Source organism: Salmo salar, chromosome 03, assembly GCF_965601325.2.
Source record: "Salmo salar chromosome 03, fSalSal1, whole genome shotgun sequence".
NCBI classification, from domain to species: domain Eukaryota; kingdom Metazoa; phylum Chordata; class Actinopteri; order Salmoniformes; family Salmonidae; genus Salmo; species Salmo salar.
In genome coordinates this window covers 104,521,018-104,542,605 of record NC_138293.1, presented here as the reverse complement: position 1 = coordinate 104,542,605, position 21,588 = coordinate 104,521,018, and the positions used below count along the sequence as shown (strand labels likewise).

The window sequence follows — 21,588 nt, the reverse complement described above, 5'->3', positions numbered from 1 at the left end:
GGAGGAGGAGGAGAGATACTGACTGTCCAGGAGAGAGGAGGAGAGATACTGACTGTCCAGGAGAGGAGGAGGAGGAGGAGAGATACTGACTGTCCAGGAGAGGAGGAGGAGGAGAGATACTGACTGTCCAGGAGAGGAGGAGGAGAGATAGCTGACTGACCAGGAGAGGAGGAGGAGGAGAGATACTGACTGTCCAGGAGAGGAGGAGGAGGAGAGATTACTGACTGTCCAGGAGAGGAGGAGGAGGAGAGATACTGACTGTCCAGGAGAGGAGGAGGAGGAGAGATACTGACTGTCCAGGAGAGGAGGAGGAGGAGGAGAGATACTGACTGTCCAGGAGAGGAGGAGGAGGAGGAGAGATACTGACTGTCCAGGAGAGAGGAGGAGGAGGAGGAGGAGGAGAGATACTGACTGTCCAGGAGAGAGGAGGGAGAGATACTGACTGTCCAGGAGAGAGGAGGAGAGATACTGACTGTCCAGGAGAGGAGGAGAGATACTGACTGACCAGGAGAGAGGAGGAGAGATACTGACTGTCCAGGAGAGGAGGGAGGAGAGATACTGACTGTCCAGGAGAGGAGGAGGAGGAGGAGAGATACTGACTGTCCAGGAGAGGAGGAGAGATACTGACTGACCAGGAGAGGAGGAGGAGGAGGAGAGATACTGACTGTCCAGGAGAGAGGAGGGAGAGATACTGACTGTCCAGGAGAGAGGAGGAGAGATACTGACTGTCCAGGAGAGAGGAGGAGAGATACTGACTGTCCAGGAGAGGAGGAGAGATACTGACTGTCCAGGAGAGAGGAGGAGAGATACTGACTGTCCAGGAGAGGAGGAGGAGGAGAGATACTGACTGTCCAGGAGAGGAGGAGGAGGAGGAGAGATACTGACTGTCCAGGAGAGGAGGAGAGATACTGACTGACCAGGAGAGGAGGAGGAGGAGGAGAGATACTGACTGTCCAGGAGAGGAGGAGGAGGAGGAGAGATACTGACTGTCCAGGAGAGGAGGAGGAGGAGGAGGAGGAGGAGGAGAGATACTGACTGACCAGGAGAGGAGGAGTAGAGATACTGACTGTCCAGGAGAGGAGGAGGAGGAGGAGGAGGAGGAGGAGAGATACTGACTGTCCAGGAGAGGAGGGAGGAGTAGAGATACTGACTGTCCAGGAGAGGAGGAGGAGGAGGAGGAGGAGGAGGAGAGATACTGACTGACCAGGAGAGGAGGAGGAGTAGAGATACTGACTGTCCAGGAGAGGAGGAGGAGGAGGAGGAGGAGGAGGAGAGATACTGACTGTCCAGGAGAGGAGGAGGAGTAGAGATACTGACTGTCCAGGAGAGGAGGAGGAGTAGAGATACTGACTGTCCAGGAGAGAGGAGGAGGAGGAGGAGGAGGAGAGATACTGACTGACCAGGAGAGGAGGAGGAGTAGAGATACTGACTGTCCAGGAGAGGAGGAGGAGGAGGAGGAGGAGGAGAGATACTGACTGACCAGGAGAGGAGAGAGGAGGAGGAGGAGAGATACTGACTGTCCAGGAGAGGAGGAGGAGGAGGAGGAGAGATACTGACTGTCCAGGAGAGGAGGAGGAGAGATACTGACTGTCCAGGAGAGGAGGAGGAGGAGGAGGAGAGATACTGACTGTCCAGGAGAGGAGGAGGAGGAGGAGGAGAGATACTGACTGTCCAGGAGAGGAGGAGGAGAGATACTGACTGTCCAGGAGAGGAGGAGGGAGGAGGAGAGATACTGACTGTCCAGGAGAGGAGGAGGAGGAGGAGGAGAGATACTGACTGTCCAGGAGAGGAGGAGGAGGAGGAGGAGGAGAGATACTGACTGTCCAGGAGAGAGGAGGAGGAGGAGGAGAGATACTGACTGTCCAGGAGAGGAGGAGGAGGAGGAGGAGGAGAGATACTGACTGTCCAGGAGAGGAGGAGGAGGAGGAGGAGGAGAGATACTGACTGTCCAGGAGAGGAAGGAGGAGGAGGAGGAGGAGAGATACTGACTGTCCAGGAGAGAGGAGGAGGAGGAGGAGAGATACTGACTGTCCAGGAGAGGAGGAGGAGGAGGAGGAGGAGGAGGAGAGATACTGACTGTCCAGGAGAGGAGGAGGAGGAGGAGAGATACTGACTGTCCAGGAGAGGAGGAGGAGGAGGAGGAGGAGAGATACTGACTGTCCAGGAGAGGAGGAGGAGGAGGAGGAGGAGAGATACTGACTGTCCAGGAGAGGAGGAGGAGGAGGAGGAGGAGGAGAGATACTGACTGTCCAGGAGAGGAGGAGGAGGAGGAGAGATACTGACTGTCCAGGAGAGGAGGAGGAGGAGGAGAGAGGACGGCAGGAGGAGGAGGAGAGATACTGACTGTCCAGGAGAGGAGGAGGAGGAGGAGGACGGAGGAGGAGGAGGAGGAGAGATACTGACTGTCCAGGAGAGGAGGAGAGGAGGAGGAGGAGGAGGAGAGATACTGACTGTCCAGGAGAGGAGGAGGAGGAGGAGGAGGAGGAGGAGGAGGAGAGATACTGACTGTCCAGGAGAGGAGGAGGAGGAGGAGGAGGAGGAGGAGGAGAGATACTGACTGTCCAGGAGAGGAGGAGGAGGAGGAGGAGGAGGAGGAGGAGAGATACTGACTGTCCAGGAGAGGAGGAGGAGGAGGAGGAGGAGGAGGAGGAGGAGGAGAGATACTGACTGTCCAGGAGAGGAGGAGGAGGAGGAGAGATACTGACTGTCCAGGAGAGGAGGAGGAGGAGGAGAGGAGGAGGAGGAGAGATACTGACTGTCCAGGAGAGGAGGAGGAGGAGGAGGAGAGATACTGACTGTCCAGGAGAGGAGGAGGAGGAGGAGGAGGAGGAGGAGAGATACTGACTGTCCAGGAGAGGAGGAGGAGGAGGAGGAGGAGGAGGAGGAGAGATACTGACTGTCCAGGAGAGGAGGAGGAGGAGGAGGAGGAGGAGGAGGAGGAGAGATACTGACTGTCCAGGAGAGGAGGAGGAGGAGGAGGAGGAGGAGAGATACTGACTGTCCAGGAGAGGAGGAGGAGGAGGAGGAGGAGGAGGAGGAGGAGGAGGAGGAGGAGAGATACTGACTGTCCAGGAGAGGAGGAGGAGGAGGAGGAGGAGGAGGAGGAGGGGGAGAGATACTGACTGTCCAGGAGAGGAGGAGGAGGAGGAGGAGGAGAGATACTGACTGTCCAGGAGAGGAGGAGGAGAGATACTGACTGTCCAGGAGAGGAGGAGGAGGAGGAGGAGAGATACTGACTGTCCAGGAGAGGAGGAGGAGGAGGAGGAGGAGAGGAGGAGAGATACTGACTGTCCAGGAGAGGAGGAGGAGGAGGAGGAGAGATACTGACTGTCCAGGAGAGGAGGAGGAGGAGGAGGAGAGATACTGACTGTCCAGGAGAGGAGGAGGAGGAGGAGGAGAGATACTGACTGTCCAGGAGAGGGAGGAGGAGGAGGAGGAGGAGGAGAGATACTGACTGTCCAGGAGAGGAGGAGGAGGAGGAGGAGAGATACTGACTGTCCAGGAGAGGAGGAGGAGGAGGAGGAGAGATACTGACTGTCCAGGAGAGGAGGAGGAGGAGGAGGAGGAGAGATACTGACTGTCCAGGAGAGGAGGAGGAGGAGGAGGAGAGATACTGACTGTCCAGGAGAGGAGGAGGAGGAGGAGGAGGAGGAGGAGGAGAGATACTGACTGTCCAGGAGAGGAGGAGGAGGAGGAGGAGAGATACTGACTGTCCAGGAGAGGAGGAGGAGGAGGAGGAGAGATACTGACTGTCCAGGAGAGGAGGAGGAGGAGGAGGAGAGATACTGACTGTCCAGGAGAGGAGGAGGAGAGGAGGAGGAGGAGGAGGAGAGATACTGACTGTCCAGGAGAGGAGGAGGAGGAGGAGGAGAGATACTGACTGTCCAGGAGAGGAGGAGGAGGAGGAGGAGAGATACTGACTGTCCAGGAGAGGAGAGGAGGAGGAGGAGGAGAGATACTGACTGTCCAGGAGAGGAGGAGGAGGAGGAGGAGGAGGAGGAGGAGAGATACTGACTGTCCAGGAGAGGAGGAGGAGGAGGAGAGATACTGACTGTCCAGGAGAGAGGAGGAGGAGGAGGAGAGATACTGACTGTCCAGGAGAGGAGGAGAGAGATACTGACTGTCCAGGAGAGGAGGAGGAGGAGAGATACTGACTGTCCAGGAGAGGAGGAGAGATACTGACTGTCCAGGAGAGGAGGAGGAGGAGAGATACTGACTGTCCAGGAGAGGAGGAGGAGAGATACTGACTGTCCAGGAGAGGAGGAGGAGGAGGAGAGATACTGACTGTCCAGGAGAGGAGGAGAGATACTGACTGTCCAGGAGAGGAGGAGGAGGAGGAGAGATACTGACTGTCCAGGAGAGGAGGAGGAGAGATACTGACTGTCCAGGAGAGGAGGAGGAGGAGGAGAGATACTGACTGTCCAGGAGAGGAGGAGAGATACTGACTGTCCAGGAGAGGAGGAGGAGGAGAGATACTGACTGTCCAGGAGAGGAGGAGGGAGGAGGAGAGATACTGACTGTCCAGGAGAGGAGGAGGAGGAGAGATACTGACTGTCCAGGAGAGGAGGAGGAGAGATACTGACTGTCCAGGAGAGGAGGAGGAGAGATACTGACTGTCCAGGAGAGGAGGAGGAGAGATACTGACTGTCCAGGAGAGGAGGAGGAGGAGGAGAGATACTGACTGTCCAGGAGAGGAGGAGGAGGAGGAGGAGGAGAGATACTGACTGTCCAGGAGAGGAGGAGGAGGAGGAGGAGGAGAGATACTGACTGACCAGGAGAGGAGGAGAGATACTGACTGTCCAGGAGAGGAGGAGGAGGAGAGATACTGACTGTCCAGGAGAGGAGGAGGAGAGATACTGACTGTCCAGGAGAGGAGGAGGGAGAGATACTGACTGTCCAGGAGAGGAGGAGGAGGAGGAGAGATACTGACTGTCCAGGAGAGGAGGAGGAGGAGAGAGAGATACTGACTGTCCAGGAGAGGAGGAGGAGAGATACTGACTGTCCAGGAGAGGAGGAGGAGGAGAGATACTGACTGTCCAGGAGAGGAGGAGGAGGAGGAGATACTGACTGTCCAGGAGAGGAGGAGGAGGAGAGATACTGACTGTCCAGGAGAGGAGGAGGAGGAGAGATACTGACTGTCCAGGAGAGGAGGAGGAGGAGGAGGAGGAGAGATACTGACTGACCAGGAGAGGAGGAGAGATACTGACTGTCCAGGAGAGGAGGAGGAGGAGAGATACTGACTGTCCAGGAGAGGAGGAGGAGAGAGTACTGACTGTCCAGGAGAGGAGGAGGAGAGATACTGACTGTCCAGGAGAGGAGGAGGAGGAGAGATACTGACTGTCCAGGAGAGGAGGAGGAGGAGGAGAGATACTGACTGTCCAGGAGAGGAGGAGGAGGAGGAGGAGGAGAGATACTGACTGTCCAGGAGAGGAGGAGGAGGAGGAGGAGGAGAGATACTGACTGACCAGGAGAGGAGGAGAGATACTGACTGTCCAGGAGAGGAGGAGGAGGAGAGATACTGACTGTCCAGGAGAGGAGGAGGAGAGATACTGACTGTCCAGGAGAGGAGGAGGAGAGATACTGACTGTCCAGGAGAGGAGGAGGAGGAAGATACTGACTGTCCAGGAGAGGAGGAGGAGGAGGAGAGATACTGACTGTCCAGGAGAGGAGGAGGAGGAGGAGAGATACTGACTGTCCAGGAGAGAGGAGGAGAGATACTGACTGTCCAGGAGAGGAGGAGGAGGAGAGATACTGACTGTCCAGGAGAGGAGGAGGAGGAGGAGAGATACTGACTGTCCAGGAGAGAGGAGGAGAGATACTGACTGACCAGGAGAGGAGGAGGAGGAGAGATACTGACTGACCAGGAGAGGAGGAGGAGGAGAGATACTGACTGTCCAGGAGAGGAGGAGGAGGAGAGATACTGACTGTCCAGGAGAGGAGGAGGAGGAGAGATACTGACTGTCCAGGAGAGGAGGAGGAGGAGGAGAGATACTGACTGTCCAGGAGAGGAGGAGAGATACTGACTGACCAGGAGAGGAGGAGGAGGAGGAGAGATACTGACTGTCCAGGAGAGAGGAGGAGAGATACTGACTGTCCAGGAGAGAGGAGGAGAGATACTGACTGTCCAGGAGAGAGGAGGAGAGATACTGACTGTCCAGGAGAGGAGGAGAGATACTGACTGACCAGGAGAGAGGAGGAGAGATACTGACTGTCCAGGAGAGGAGGAGGAGAGATACTGACTGTCCAGGAGAGGAGGAGGAGGAGGAGAGATACTGACTGTCCAGGAGAGGAGGAGAGATACTGACTGACCAGGAGAGGAGGAGGAGGAGGAGGAGAGATACTGACTGTCCAGGAGAGAGGAGGAGAGATACTGACTGTCCAGGAGAGAGGAGGAGAGATACTGACTGTCCAGGAGAGAGGAGGAGAGAGGTACTGACTGTCCAGGAGAGGAGGAGAAGATACTGACTGTCCAGGAGAGAGGAGAGAGAGATACTGACTGTCCAGGAGAGGAGGAGGAGAGATACTGACTGTCCAGGAGAGGAGGAGGAGGAGGAGAGATACTGACTGTCCAGGAGAGGAGGAGAGATACTGACTGACCAGGAGAGGAGGAGGAGGAGGAGAGATACTGACTGTCCAGGAGAGGAGGAGGAGGAGGAGGAGAGATACTGACTGTCCAGGAGAGGAGGAGGAGGAGGAGGAGGAGGAGGAGGAGAGATACTGACTGACCAGGAGAGGAGGAGGAGTAGAGATACTGACTGTCCAGGAGAGGAGGAGGAGGAGGAGGAGGAGGAGGAGAGATACTGACTGTCCAGGAGAGGAGGAGGAGTAGAGATACTGACTGTCCAGGAGAGGAGGAGGAGGAGGAGGAGGAGGAGGAGAGATACTGACTGACCAGGAGAGGAGGAGGAGTAGAGATACTGACTGTCCAGGAGAGGAGGAGGAGGAGGAGGAGGAGGAGGAGAGATACTGACTGTCCAGGAGAGGAGGAGGAGTAGAGATACTGACTGTCCAGGAGAGGAGGAGGAGTAGAGATACTGACTGTCCAGGAGAGAGGAGGAGGAGGAGGAGGAGGAGAGATACTGACTGACCAGGAGAGGAGGAGGAGAGAGAGATACTGACTGTCCAGGAGAGGAGGAGGAGGAGGAGGAGGAGGAGAGATACTGACTGACCAGGAGAGGAGAGAGGAGGAGGAGGAGAGATACTGACTGTCCAGGAGAGGAGGAGGAGGAGGAGGAGAGATACTGACTGTCCAGGAGAGGAGAGGAGGAGAGAGGAGGAGAGATACTGACTGTCCAGGATAGGAGGAGGGGAGGAGGAGGAGGAGGAGGAGAGTACTGACTGTCCAGGAGAGGAGGAGGAGGAGGAGGAGAGATACTGACTGTCCAGGAGAGGAGGAGGAGAGATACTGACTGTCCAGGAGAGGAGGAGGAGGAGGAGAGATACTGACTGTCCAGGAGAGGAGGAGAGAGATACTGACTGTCCAGGAGAGGAGGAGGAGAGATACTGACTGTCCAGGAGAGGAGGAGGAGGAGGAGAGATACTGACTGTCCAGGAGAGGAGGAGGAGGAGGAGAGATACTGACTGTCCAGGAGAGAGGAGGAGAGATACTGACTGTCCAGGAGAGGAGGAGGAGGAGAGATACTGACTGTCCAGGAGAGGAGGAGGAGGAGGAGAGATACTGACTGTCCAGGAGAGAGGAGGAGAGATAGTGACTGACAGGAGAGGAGGAGGAGGAGAGATACTGACTGACCAGGAGAGGAGGAGGAGGAGAGATACTGACTGTCCAGGAGAGGAGGAGGAGGAGAGATACTGACTGTCCAGGAGAGGAGGAGGAGGAGAGATACTGACTGTCCAGGAGAGGAGGAGGAGGAGGAGAGATACTGACTGTCCAGGAGAGGAGGAGGAGGAGGAGAGATACTGACTGTCCAGGAGAGAGGAGGAGGAGGAGGAGGAGGAGAGATACTGACTGTCCAGAGAGAGGAGGAGGAGAGATACTGACTGTCCAGGAGAGGAGGAGGAGGAGAGATACTGACTGTCCAGGAGAGGAGGAGAGATACTGACTGACCAGGAGAGAGGAGGAGAGATACTGACTGTCCAGGAGAGGAGGAGGAGAGATACTGACTGTCCAGGAGAGGAGGAGGAGGAGGAGAGATACTGACTGTCCAGGAGAGGAGGAGAGATACTGACTGACCAGGAGAGGAGGAGGAGGAGGAGAGATACTGACTGTCCAGGAGAGAGGAGGAGAGATACTGACTGTCCAGGAGAGAGGAGGAGAGATACTGACTGTCCAGGAGAGAGGAGGAGAGATACTGACTGTCCAGGAGAGGAGGAGAGATACTGACTGTCCAGGAGAGAGGAGGAGAGATACTGACTGTCCAGGAGAGGAGGAGGAGAGATACTGACTGTCCAGGAGAGGAGGAGGAGGAGGAGAGATACTGACTGTCCAGGAGAGGAGGAGAGATACTGACTGACCAGGAGAGGAGGAGGAGGAGGAGAGATACTGACTGTCCAGGAGAGGAGGAGGAGGAGGAGAGATACTGACTGTCCAGGAGAGGAGGAGGAGGAGGAGGAGGAGGAGGAGAGATACTGACTGACCAGGAGAGGAGGAGTAGAGATACTGACTGTCCAGGAGAGGAGGAGGAGGAGGAGGAGGAGGAGGAGAGATACTGACTGTCCAGGAGAGGAGGAGGAGTAGAGATACTGACTGTCCAGGAGAGGAGGAGGAGGAGGAGGAGGAGGAGGAGAGATACTGACTGACCAGGAGAGGAGGAGGAGTAGAGATACTGACTGTCCAGGAGAGGAGGAGGAGGAGGAGGAGGAGGAGGAGAGATACTGACTGTCCAGGAGAGGAGGAGGAGTAGAGATACTGACTGTCCAGGAGAGGAGGAGGAGTAGAGATACTGACTGTCCAGGAGAGAGGAGGAGGAGGAGGGAGGAGGAGAGATACTGACTGACCAGGAGAGGAGGAGGAGTAGAGATACTGACTGTCCAGGAGAGGAGGAGGAGGAGGAGGAGGAGGAGAGATACTGACTGACCAGGAGAGGAGAGAGGAGGAGGAGGAGAGATACTGACTGTCCAGGAGAGGAGGAGGAGGAGGAGGAGAGATACTGACTGTCCAGGAGAGGAGGAGGAGGAGGAGGAGGAGAGATACTGACTGTCCAGGAGAGGAGGAGGAGAGATACTGACTGTCCAGGAGAGGAGGAGGAGGAGGAGAGATACTGACTGTCCAGGAGAGGAGGAGGAGGAGGAGGAGAGATACTGACTGTCCAGGAGAGGAGGAGGAGGAGGAGGAGGAGAGATACTGACTGTCCAGGAGAGAGGAGGAGGAGGAGGAGAGATACTGACTGTCCAGGAGAGGAGGAGGAGGAGGAGGAGGAGAGATACTGACTGTCCAGGAGAGGAGGAGGAGGAGGAGGAGGAGAGATACTGACTGTCCAGGAGAGGAGGAGGAGGAGGAGGAGGAGGGAGAGATACTGACTGTCCAGGAGAGAGGAGGAGGAGGAGGAGAGATACTGACTGTCCAGGAGAGAGGAGGAGGAGGAGGAGAGATACTGACTGTCCAGGAGAGGAGGAGGAGGAGGAGGAGGAGGAGGAGAGATACTGACTGTCCAGGAGAGGAGGAGGAGGAGGAGAGATACTGACTGTCCAGGAGAGGAGGAGGAGGAGGAGGAGGAGAGATACTGACTGTCCAGGAGAGGAGGAGGAGGAGGAGGAGGAGAGATACTGACTGTCCAGGAGAGGAGGAGGAGGAGGAGGAGGAGAGATACTGACTGTCCAGGAGAGGAGGAGGAGGAGGAGAGATACTGACTGTCCCAGGAGAGGAGGAGGAGGAGGAGGAGGAGGAGGAGGAGGAGAGATACTGACTGTCCAGGAGAGGAGGAGGAGGAGGAGGAGGAGGAGGAGGAGGAGGAGGAGGAGGAGGAGGAGGAGAGATACTGACTGTCCAGGAGAGGAGGAGGAGGAGGAGGAGGAGGAGGAGAGATACTGACTGTCCAGGAGAGGAGGAGGAGGAGGAGGAGGAGGAGGAGGAGGAGAGATACTGACTGTCCAGGAGAGGAGGAGGAGGAGGAGGAGGAGGAGAGATACTGACTGTCCAGGAGAGGAGGAGGAGGAGGAGGAGGAGGAGGAGGAGGAGAGATACTGACTGTCCAGGAGAGGAGGAGGAGGAGGAGGAGGAGGAGGAGGAGAGATACTGACTGTCCAGGAGAGGAGGAGTGAGGGAGGAGAGATACTGACTGTCCAGGAGAGGAGGAGGAGGAGGAGGAGGAGGAGGAGAGATACTGACTGTCCAGGAGAGGAGGAGGAGGAGGAGGAGAGATACTGACTGTCCAGGAGAGGAGGAGGAGGAGGAGGAGGAGGAGGAGAGATACTGACTGTCCAGGAGAGGAGGAGGAGGAGGAGGAGGAGGAGGAGGAGGAGGAGAGATACTGACTGTCCAGGAGAGGAGGAGGAGGAGGAGGAGGAGGAGGAGAGATACTGACTGTCCAGGAGAGGAGGAGGAGGAGGAGGAGGAGGAGGAGGAGAGATACTGACTGTCCAGGAGAGGAGGAGGAGGAGGAGGAGGAGGAGGAGGAGGAGGAGGAGAGATACTGACTGTCCAGGAGAGGAGGAGGAGGAGGAGGAGGAGGAGGAGGAGGAGGAGAGATACTGACTGTCCAGGAGAGGAGGAGGAGGAGGAGGAGGAGGAGGAGAGATACTGACTGTCCAGGAGAGGAGGAGGAGAGATACTGACTGTCCAGGAGAGGAGGAGGAGGAGGAGGAGAGATACTGACTGTCCAGGAGAGGAGGAGGAGGAGGAGGAGGAGGAGGAGGAGGAGAGATACTGACTGTCCAGGAGAGGAGGAGGAGGAGGAGGAGAGATACTGACTGTCCAGGAGAGGAGGAGGAGGAGGAGGAGAGATACTGACTGTCCAGGAGAGGAGGAGGAGGAGGAGGAGAGATACTGACTGTCCAGGAGAGGAGGAGGAGGAGGAGGAGGAGGAGGAGGAGAGATACTGACTGTCCAGGAGAGGAGGAGGAGGAGGAGGAGAGATACTGACTGTCCAGGAGAGGAGGAGGAGGAGGAGGAGAGATACTGACTGTCCAGGAGAGGAGGAGGAGGAGGAGGAGGAGAGATACTGACTGTCCAGGAGAGGAGGAGGAGGAGGAGGAGGAGGAGGAGGAGAGATACTGACTGTCCAGGAGAGGAGGAGGAGGAGGAGGAGGAGGAGGAGAGATACTGACTGTCCAGGAGAGGAGGAGGAGGAGGAGGAGGAGGAGAGATACTGACTGTCCAGGAGAGGAGGAGGAGGAGGAGGAGGAGAGATACTGACTGTCCAGGAGAGGAGGAGGAGGAGGAGGAGGAGGAGGAGAGATACTGACTGTCCAGGAGAGGAGGAGGAGGAGGAGGAGGAGGAGGAGAGATACTGACTGTCCAGGAGAGGAGGAGGAGGAGGAGGAGAGATACTGACTGTCCAGGAGAGGAGGAGGAGGAGGAGGAGAGATACTGACTGTCCAGGAGAGGAGGAGGAGGAGGAGGAGGAGAGATACTGACTGTCCAGGAGAGGAGGAGGAGGAGGAGGAGGAGGAGGAGAGATACTGACTGTCCAGGAGAGGAGGAGGAGGAGGAGGAGGAGGAGGAGGAGAGATACTGACTGTCCAGGAGAGGAGGAGGAGGAGGAGGAGAGATACTGACTGTCCAGGAGAGGAGGAGGAGGAGGAGGAGGAGGAGGAGAGATACTGACTGTCCAGGAGAGGAGGAGGAGGAGGAGGAGGAGGAGGAGGAGAGATACTGACTGTCCAGGAGAGGAGGAGGAGGAGGAGGAGGAGGAGAGATACTGACTGTCCAGGAGAGGAGGAGGAGGAGGAGGAGGAGGAGAGATACTGACTGTCCAGGAGAGGAGGAGGAGGAGTAGAGATACTGACTGTCCAGGAGAGGAGGAGGAGGAGGAGGAGGAGGAGAGATACTGACTGTCCAGGAGAGGAGAGAGGAAGAGGAGGAGGAGGAGGAGGAGGAGAAGAGATACTGACTGTCCAGGAGAGGAGAGAGGAAGAGGAGGAGGAGAAGAGATACTGACTGTCCAGGAGAGGAGAGAGGAGGAGGAGGAGGAGGAGGAGAGATACTGACTGTCCAGGAGAAGAGAGAGGAAGAGGAGGAGGAGAAGAGATACTGACTGTCCAGGAGAGGAGAGAGGAAGAGGAGGAGGAGGAGGAGAGATACTGACTGTCCGAGAGAGGAGGAGGAGGAGAGATACTGACTGTCCAGGAGAGGAGGAGGAGGAGGAGGAGGAGGAGGAGGAGGAGAGATACTGACTGTCCAGGAGAGGAGGAGGAAGAGGAGAGATACTGACTGTCCAGGAGAGGAGGAGGAGGAGGAGGAGAGATACTGACTGTCCAGGAGAGGAGGAGGAGGAGGAGGAGGAGGAGGAGGAGAGATACTGACTGTCCAGGAGAGGAGGAGGAGGAGGAGGAGAGATACTGACTGTCCAGGAGAGGAGGAGGAGGAGGAGGAGAGATACTGACTGTCCAGGAGAGGAGGAGGAGGAGGAGGAGAGATACTGACTGTCCAGGAGAGGAGGAGGAGGAGGAGGAGGAGGAGGAGGAGAGATACTGACTGTCCAGGAGAGGAGGAGGAGGAGGAGGAGAGATACTGACTGTCCAGGAGAGGAGGAGGAGGAGGAGGAGAGATACTGACTGTCCAGGAGAGGAGGAGGAGGAGGAGGAGGAGAGATACTGACTGTCCAGGAGAGGAGGAGGAGGAGGAGGAGGAGGAGGAGGAGGAGAGATACTGACTGTCCAGGAGAGGAGGAGGAGGAGGAGGAGGAGGAGAGATACTGACTGTCCAGGAGAGGAGGAGGAGGAGGAGGAGGAGGAGGAGAGATACTGACTGTCCAGGAGAGGAGGAGGAGGAGGAGGAGGAGGAGGAGAGATACTGACTGTCCAGGAGAGGAGGAGGAGGAGGAGGAGGAGGAGGAGGAGAGATACTGACTGTCCAGGAGAGGAGGAGGAGGAGGAGGAGAGATACTGACTGTCCAGGAGAGGAGGAGGAGGAGGAGGAGAGATACTGACTGTCCAGGAGAGGAGGAGGAGGAGGAGGAGAGATACTGACTGTCCAGGAGAGGAGGAGGAGGAGGAGGAGGAGAGATACTGACTGTCCAGGAGAGGAGGAGGAGGAGGAGGAGGAGGAGGAGGAGAGATACTGACTGTCCAGGAGAGGAGGAGGAGGAGGAGGAGGAGGAGAGATACTGACTGTCCAGGAGAGGAGGAGGAGGAGGAGGAGGAGAGATACTGACTGTCCAGGAGAGGAGGAGGAGGAGGAGGAGGAGGAGGAGGAGAGATACTGACTGTCCAGGAGAGGAGGAGGAGGAGGAGGAGAGATACTGACTGTCCAGGAGAGGAGGAGGAGGAGGAGGAGAGATACTGACTGTCCAGGAGAGGAGGAGGAGGAGGAGGAGAGATACTGACTGTCCAGGAGAGGAGGAGGAGGAGGAGGAGGAGGAGGAGAGATACTGACTGTCCAGGAGAGGAGGAGGAGGAGGAGGAGGAGAGATACTGACTGTCCAGGAGAGGAGGAGGAGGAGGAGGAGAGATACTGACTGTCCAGGAGAGGAGGAGGAGGAGGAGGAGAGATACTGACTGTCCAGGAGAGGAGGAGGAGGAGGAGGAGGAGAGATACTGACTGTCCAGGAGAGGAGGAGGAGGAGGAGGAGGAGGAGGAGGAGAGATACTGACTGTCCAGGAGAGGAGGAGGAGGAGGAGGAGGAGGAGAGATACTGACTGTCCAGGAGAGGAGGAGGAGGAGGAGGAGGAGGAGGAGAGATACTGACTGTCCAGGAGAGGAGGAGGAGGAGGAGGAGGAGGAGGAGAGATACTGACTGTCCAGGAGAGGAGGAGGAGGAGGAGGAGGAGGAGGAGGAGAGATACTGACTGTCCAGGAGAGGAGGAGGAGGAGGAGGAGAGATACTGACTGTCCAGGAGAGGAGGAGGAGGAGGAGGAGAGATACTGACTGTCCAGGAGAGGAGGAGGAGGAGGAGGAGAGATACTGACTGTCCAGGAGAGGAGGAGGAGGAGGAGGAGGAGAGATACTGACTGTCCAGGGGAGGAGGAGGAGGAGGAGGAGGAGGAGGAGAGATACTGACTGTCCAGGAGAGGAGGAGGAGGAGGAGGAGGAGGAGAGATACTGACTGTCCAGGAGAGGAGGAGGAGGAGGAGGAGGAGGAGGAGAGATACTGACTGTCCAGGAGAGGAGGAGGAGGAGGAGGAGGAGGAGGAGAGATACTGACTGTCCAGGAGAGGAGGAGGAGGAGGAGGAGGAGGAGGAGAGATACTGACTGTCCAGGAGAGGAGGAGGAGGAGGAGGAGGAGGAGAGATACTGACTGTCCAGGAGAGGAGGAGGAGGAGGAGGAGGAGAGATACTGACTGTCCAGGAGAGGAGGAGGAGGAGGAGGAGGAGAGATACTGACTGTCCAGGAGAGGAGGAGGAGGAGGAGGAGGAGAGATACTGACTGTCCAGGAGAGGAGGAGGAGGAGGAGGAGGAGGAGGAGTAGAGATACTGACTGTCCAGGAGAGGAGGAGGAGGAGGAGGAGGAGGAGGAGAGATACTGACTGTCCAGGAGAGGAGGAGGAGGAGGAGGAGGAGGAGGAGGAGGAGGAGGAGGAGAGATACTGACTGTCCAGGAGAGGAGGAGGAGGAGGAGGAGGAGGAGGAGAGATACTGACTGTCCGAGAGAGGAGGAGGAGGAGGAGGAGTAGGAGAGATACTGACTGTCCAGGAGAGGAGAGAGGAGGAGTAGAGATACTGACTGTCCAGGAGAGGAGGAGGAGGAGTAGAGATACTGACTGTCCAGGAGAGGAGGAGGAGGAGGAGGAGGAGGAGGAGAGATACTGACTGTCCAGGAGAGGAGAGAGGAAGAGGAGGAGGAGGAGGAGGAGGAGAAGAGATACTGACTGTCCAGGAGAGGAGAGAGGAAGAGGAGGAGGAGAAGAGATACTGACTGTCCAGGAGAGGAGAGAGGAGGAGGAGGAGGAGGAGGAGAGATACTGACTGTCCAGGAGAAGAGAGAGGAAGAGGAGGAGGAGAAGAGATACTGACTGTCCAGGAGAGGAGAGAGGAAGAGGAGGAGGAGGAGGAGAGATACTGACTGTCCGAGAGAGGAGGAGGAGGAGAGATACTGACTGTCCAGGAGAGGAGGAGGAGGAGGAGGAGGAGGAGGAGGAGAGATACTGACTGTCCAGGAGAGGAGGAGGAAGAGGAGAGATACTGACTGTCCAGGAGAGGAGGAGGAGGAGGAGGAGAGATACTGACTGTCCAGGAGAGGAGGAGGAGGAGGAGGAGGAGGAGGAGGAGAGATACTGACTGTCCAGGAGAGGAGGAGGAGGAGGAGGAGAGATACTGACTGTCCAGGAGAGGAGGAGGAGGAGAGATACTGACTGTCCAGGAGAGGAGGAGGAGGAGGAGGAGAGATACTGACTGTCCAGGAGAGGAGGAGGAGGAGGAGGAGGAGGAGAGATACTGACTGTCCAGGAGAGGAGGAGGAGGAGGAGGAGAGATACTGACTGTCCAGGAGAGGAGGAGGAGGAGGAGGAGAGATACTGACTGTCCAGGAGAGGAGGAGGAGGAGGAGGAGGAGAGATACTGACTGTCCAGGAGAGGAGGAGGAGGAGGAGGAGGAGGAGGAGGAGAGATACTGACTGTCCAGGAGAGGAGGAGGAGGAGGAGGAGGAGGAGGAGGAGAGATACTGACTGTCCAGGAGAGGAGGAGGAGGAGGAGGAGGAGAGATACTGACTGTCCAGGAGAGGAGGAGGAGGAGGAGGAGGAGGAGGAGAGATACTGACTGTCCAGGAGAGGAGGAGGAGGAGGAGGAGGAGGAGGAGAGATACTGACTGTCCAGGAGAGGAGGAGGAGGAGGAGGAGGAGGAGGAGGAGAGATACTGACTGTCCAGGAGAGGAGGAGGAGGAGGAGGAGAGATACTGACTGTCCAGGAGAGGAGGAGGAGGAGGAGGAGAGATACTGACTGTCCAGGAGAGGAGGAGGAGGAGGAGGAGGAGGAGGAGAGATACTGACTGTCCAGGAGAGGAGGAGGAGGAGGAGGAGGAGGAGAGATACTGACTGTCCAGGAGAGGAGGAGGAGGAGGAGGAGGAGGAGGAGAGATACTGACTGTCCAGGAGAGGAGGAGGAGGAGGAGGAGAGATACTGACTGTCCAGGAGAGGAGGAGGAGGAGGAGGAGAGATACTGACTGTCCAGGAGAGGAGGAGGAGGAGGAGGAGGAGAGATACTGACTGTCCAGGAGAGGAGGAGGAGGAGGAGGAGGAGGAGGAGGAGAGATACTGACTGTCCAGGAGAGGAGGAGGAGGAGGAGGAGGAGGAGGAGAGATACTGACTGTCCAGGAGAGGAGGAGGAGGGGAGGAGGAGGAGGAGGAGGAGAGATACTGACTGTCCAGGAGAGGAGGAGGAGGAGGAGGAGGAGGAGGAGAGATACTGACTGTCCGAGAGAGGAGGAGGAGGAGGAGGAGTAGGAGAGATACTGACTGTCCAGGAGAGGAGAGAGGAGGAGTAGAGATACTGACTGTCCAGGAGAGGAGGAGGAGGAGTAGAGATACTGACTGTCCAGGAGAGGAGGAGGAGGAGGAGGAGGAGGAGAGATACTGACTGTCCAGGAGAGGAGAGAGGAGGAGGAGGAGGAGAGATACTGACTGTCCAGGAGAGGAGAGAGGAAGAGGAGGAGGAGGAGGAGGAGGAGAAGAGATACTGACTGTCCAGGAGAGGAGAGAGGAAGAGGAGGAGGAGAAGAGATACTGACTGTCCAGGAGAGGAGAGAGGAGGAGGAGGAGGAGGAGGAGAGATACTGACTGTCCAGGAGAAGAGAGAGGAAGAGGAGGAGGAGAAGAGATACTGACTGTCCAGGAGAGGAGAGAGGAAGAGGAGGAGGAGGAGGAGAGATACTGACTGTCCGAGAGAGGAGGAGGAGGAGAGATACTGACTGTCCAGGAGAGGAGGAGGAGGAGGAGGAGGAGGAGGAGGAGGAGAGATACTGACTGTCCAGGAGAGGAGGAGGAAGAGGAGAGATACTGACTGTCCAGGAGAGGAGAGAGGAGGAGGAGGAGGAGGAGGAGGAGGAGGAGGAGGAGAGGAAAGACTGACTGTCCAGGAGTGAAGGGGATGGAGAGAGGAGAGGAGAGGAGGAGAGATACTGACTGTCCAGGAGAGGAGGAGGAGGAGGAGGAGGAGTAGGAGAGATACTGACTGTCCAGGAGTGAAGAGAGGAGGAGGAGGAGAGATACTGACTGTCCAGGAGAGGAGAGAGGAGGAGGAGGAGGAGGAGAGATACTGACTGTCCAGGAGAAGAGAGAGGAGGAGGAGGAGGAGGAGGAAGAGGAGAGATACTGACTGTCCAGGAGAGGAGAGAGGAAGAGGAGGAGGAAGAGGAGAGATACTGACTGTCCAGGAGAAGAGAGAGGAGGAGGAGGAGGAAGAGGAGAGATACTGACTGTACAGGAGTGAAAAGAGGAGGAGAGATACTGACTGTCCAGAAGAGGAGGAGGAGGAGGAGGAGAGATACTGACTGTCCAGGAGAGGAGAGAGGAGGAGGAGGAGGAGAGATACTGACTGTCCAGGAGAGGAGAGAGGAGGAGGAGGAGGAGAGATACTGACTGTCCAGGAGAGGAGAGAGGAGGAGGAGGAGGAGGAGGAGGAGAGATACTGACTGTCCAGGAGAGGAGAGAGGAAGAGGAGGAGGAGGAGGAGAGATACTGACTGTCCGAGAGAGGAGGAGGAGGAGAGATACTGACTGTCCAGGAGAGGAGGAGGAGGAGGAGGAGGAGGAGGAGGAGGAGGAGAGATACTGACTGTCCAGGAGAGGAGGAGGAAGAGGAGAGATACTGACTGTCCAGGAGAGGAGAGAGGAGGAGGAGGAGGAGGAGGAAGAGGAAAGACTGACTGTCCAGAAGTGAAGAGAGGAGGAGGAGGAGGAGGAGGAGAAGAAGAGATACTGACTGTCCAGGAGTGAAGGGGATGGAGAGAGGAGAGGAGAGGAGGAGAGATACTGACTGTCCAGGAGAGGAGGAGGAGGAGGAGGAGAGATACTGACTGTCCAGGAGAGGAGAGAGGAGGAGGAGGAGGAGTAGGAGAGATACTGACTGTCCAGGAGTGAAGAGAGGAGGAGGAGGAGAGATACTGACTGTCCAGGAGAGGAGAGAGGAGGAGGAGGAGGAGAGATACTGACTGTCCAGGAGAGGAGAGAGGAGGAGGAGTAGGAGAGATACTGACTGTCCAGGAGTGAAGAGAGGAGGAGGAGGAGAGATACTGACTGTCCAGGAGAGGAGAGAGGAGGAGGAGGAGGAGGAGAGATACTGACTGACCAGGAGAAGAGAGAGGAGGAGGAGGAGGAGGAAGAGGAGAGATACTGACTGTCCAGGAGAGGAGAGAGGAAGAGGAGGAGGAAGAGGAGAGATACTGACTGTCCAGGAGAAGAGAGAGGAGGAGGAGGAAGAGGAGAGATACTGACTGTACAGGAGTGAAAAGAGGAGGAGAGATACTGACTGTCCAGGAGAGGAGGAGGAAGAGGAGAGATACTGACTGTCCAGGAGAGAGGAGGAGGAGGAGGAGAGATACTGACTGTCCAGGAGAGGAGAGAGGAGGAGGAGGAGGAGGAGGAGAGATACTGACTGTCCAGGAGTGAAGAGAGGAGGAGGAGGAGGAGGAGGAGAGATACTGACTGTCCAGGAGAGGAGGAGGAGGAGGAGGAGAGATACTGACTGTCCAGGAGAGGAGAGAGGAAGAGGAGAGATACTGACTGTCCAGGAGTGAAGGGGATGGAGAGAGGAGGAGGAAGAGAGATCCTGACTGTCCAGGAGAGGAGAGAGGAGGAGGAGGAGGAGGAGGAGGAGAGATACTGACTGTCCAGGAGTGAAGGGGATGTGTGTTGCTCCGTATCCTCTGACCACATCGTTACCAAACGTATCAGGACCGTAGACACTCACTACGATCTGAGGCCCTGGGTAAACAACACACTGTTAGAGCTATGGGATCATCGGATGGGGCCACAGTGTCTCCTGATCCCTCCTGTCTCAGCCTCCAGTATTTATGCTGCAGTAGTTTATGTGTCGGGGGGCTAGGGTCAGTCTGTTACATCTGGAGTATTTCTCTTGTCTTATCCGGTGTCCTGTGTGAATTTAAATATGCTCTCTCTAATTCTCTCTTTCTTTCTTTCTTTCTTTCTTTCTCTCGGAGGACCTGAGCCCTAGGACCATGCCTCAGGACTACCTGGCATGATGACTCCTTGCTGTCCCCAGTCCACCTGGCCGTGCTGCTGCTCCAGTTTCAACTGTTCTGCCTGCGGCTATGGAACCCTGACCTGTTCACCGGACGTGCTTGTTGCACCCTCGACAAGTACTATGATTATTATTATTTGACCATGCTGGTCATTTATGAACATTTTAACATCTTGACCATGTTCTGTTATAATATCCACCCGGCACAGCCAGAAGAGGACTGGCCACCCCTCATAGCCTGGTTCCTCTCTAGGTTTCTTCCTAGGTTTTTGGCCTTTCTAGGGAGTTTTTCCTAGCCACCGTGCTTCTTTCACATGCATTGCTTGCTGTTTGGGGGGTTTTAGGCTGGGTTTCTGTACAGCACTTTGAGATATCAGCTGATGTAAGAAGGGCTATATAAATAAATTTGATTTGAACTGTCTGCTGTGGTAAGAAGGGTGTGTGTGTGTGTGTGTGTGTGTGTGTGTGTCTCACAGCCTAACGGGTTGGTGCTCTTGAAGGTAATCTCCAGAGGAAAGTTCCAGATCATTCTCTGAGGAGAGTCTCTGCTTTTAGACGTAATCTGAGATATGCCCTCCTCTAGGCCCTGGAAGAGAAGAGAAGAGAAGAGGCTATTTTAGTAGTTGCTAGCTAGTAAAACAAGTGTATTATTTATGTTATCTATCCACAGTAAGTGAACTTCTCTTCTACATGTTCCAGATGACTCGGGGTCACTCACCGAGGTGGGAGCCCAGTCGTGTCCGTAGACGAAGCAGTATTTACAGTACAGATCATCATACTCTGGAAACTGACAACGCATCAGAGAGAGAATGAGCCGAAAAACAAGTCAACACCACAGTTTTATACAACATGTTTATGCTCACTAAAACAATGACAAGTTAGCCAATATGATCAGCCTCATCTTAGCTAGCTAACGTTAGATGCTTAACTAGTTAAGTTAGCTCGTTACTAACGTTAGATGCTTAGCTAGCTCGTTAATAACGTTAGATGCTTAGCTAGCTCGTTACTAACGTTAGATGTTTAACTAGTTAGCTCGTTACTAACGTTAGATGCTTAGCTAGCTCGTAACTAACGTTAGATGCTTAGCTAGCTCGTTACTAACGTTAGATGCTTAGCTAGCTCGTAACTAACGTTAGATGCTTAGCTAGCTCGTAACTAACGTTAGATGCTTAGCTAGCTCGTTACTAACGTTAGATGCTTAGCTAGCTCGTTACTAACGTTAGATGCTTAGCTTGCTCGTTACTAACGTTAGCTGCTTAGCTAGTTAGCTCGTTACTAACGTTAGATGTTTAACTAGTTAGCTCGTTACTAACGTTAGATGTTTAACTAGTTAGCTCGTTACTAACGTTAGATGCTTTACTAGCTAAGTTAGCCGTTAGCTAGCTACGGTACGTCGCTACTCACATTCGCTCCCTCGATCTGTCCGTTAATCATCAACAGAAACACCGATGGGTTGCTGATAGCCATCCCGCTTCATACGATAACTTGACAATATAAAAAGTATAGTAATAAAAAATATTCTAACATGGACTATATAACCGGTATATATATATATATAACCGGTAACGTATTGTTCTGTGTTGTGGAGATAAGTAGCTCGCTAAATTAACGTTTAGTTCCATCCACCCCCGTTGCTAGGACGCTTTGCCTACGGCTAGTCGTGAGGGCCAAACTAGATCCGGTCAAGTTGATGATAAAGCGTTTTAGTAAATAAACTGTCCACTAGATGATAGTCTTGGACAAGTTTTAATGTGTTATTGTCACATGCAGACGCCTTTCTTACGAGTTCATTTCCCAACAATACAGTAATCAATATATAGTACTATAAAGTAGAACAAAAACACATGAGAAATAGAAATAAAAACACAAGAAAGTAAGTAAGCTATATACAGGATCAGTACCATATTAACAATGTACAAGGATACTGGAGTGATGGAGGTAGATATGTATAGGGGGAAGGAGACAGGGATACTGGAGTGATGGAGGTAGATATGTATAGGGGGAAGGAGACAGGGATACTGGAGTGATGGAGGTAGATATGTATAGGGAACAGGGATACTGGAGTGATGGAGGTAGATATGTATAGGGGACAGGGATACTGGAGTGATGGAGGTAGATATGTATAGGGGGAAGGGGACAGGGATACTGGAGTGATGGAGGTAGATATGTATAGGGGACAGGGATACTGGAGTGATGGAGGTAGATATGTATAGGGGGAAGGGGACAGGGATACTGGAGTGATGGAGGTAGATATGTATAGGGGGAAGGAGACAGGGATACTGGAGTGATGGAGGTAGATATGTATAGGGGGACGGAGACAGGGATACTGGAG

At 55.4% G+C, this 21,588-nt stretch overlaps 1 protein-coding gene across 1 annotated transcript in view; it reads right to left on the bottom strand.

Annotated features, from left to right (window-relative positions):
• LOC106597625 (B9 protein domain 1) overlaps positions 1-20,923 on the bottom strand; it is a 50,721-nt gene extending 29,798 nt beyond the window's left edge. The window contains exons 1-4 of the mRNA XM_082972998.1: positions 20,661-20,923; positions 19,975-20,043; positions 19,731-19,842; positions 18,883-18,979 (exon numbers count right to left, since the gene is read on the bottom strand). Coding sequence (XP_082829124.1) covers positions 18,883-18,979; positions 19,731-19,842; positions 19,975-20,043; positions 20,661-20,723 — 341 coding nt within the window. The 5' untranslated portion in view covers positions 20,724-20,923. The remainder of the gene's footprint in view (positions 1-18,882; positions 18,980-19,730; positions 19,843-19,974; positions 20,044-20,660) is intronic.
• Positions 20,924-21,588: the final 665 nt, after the last annotated feature.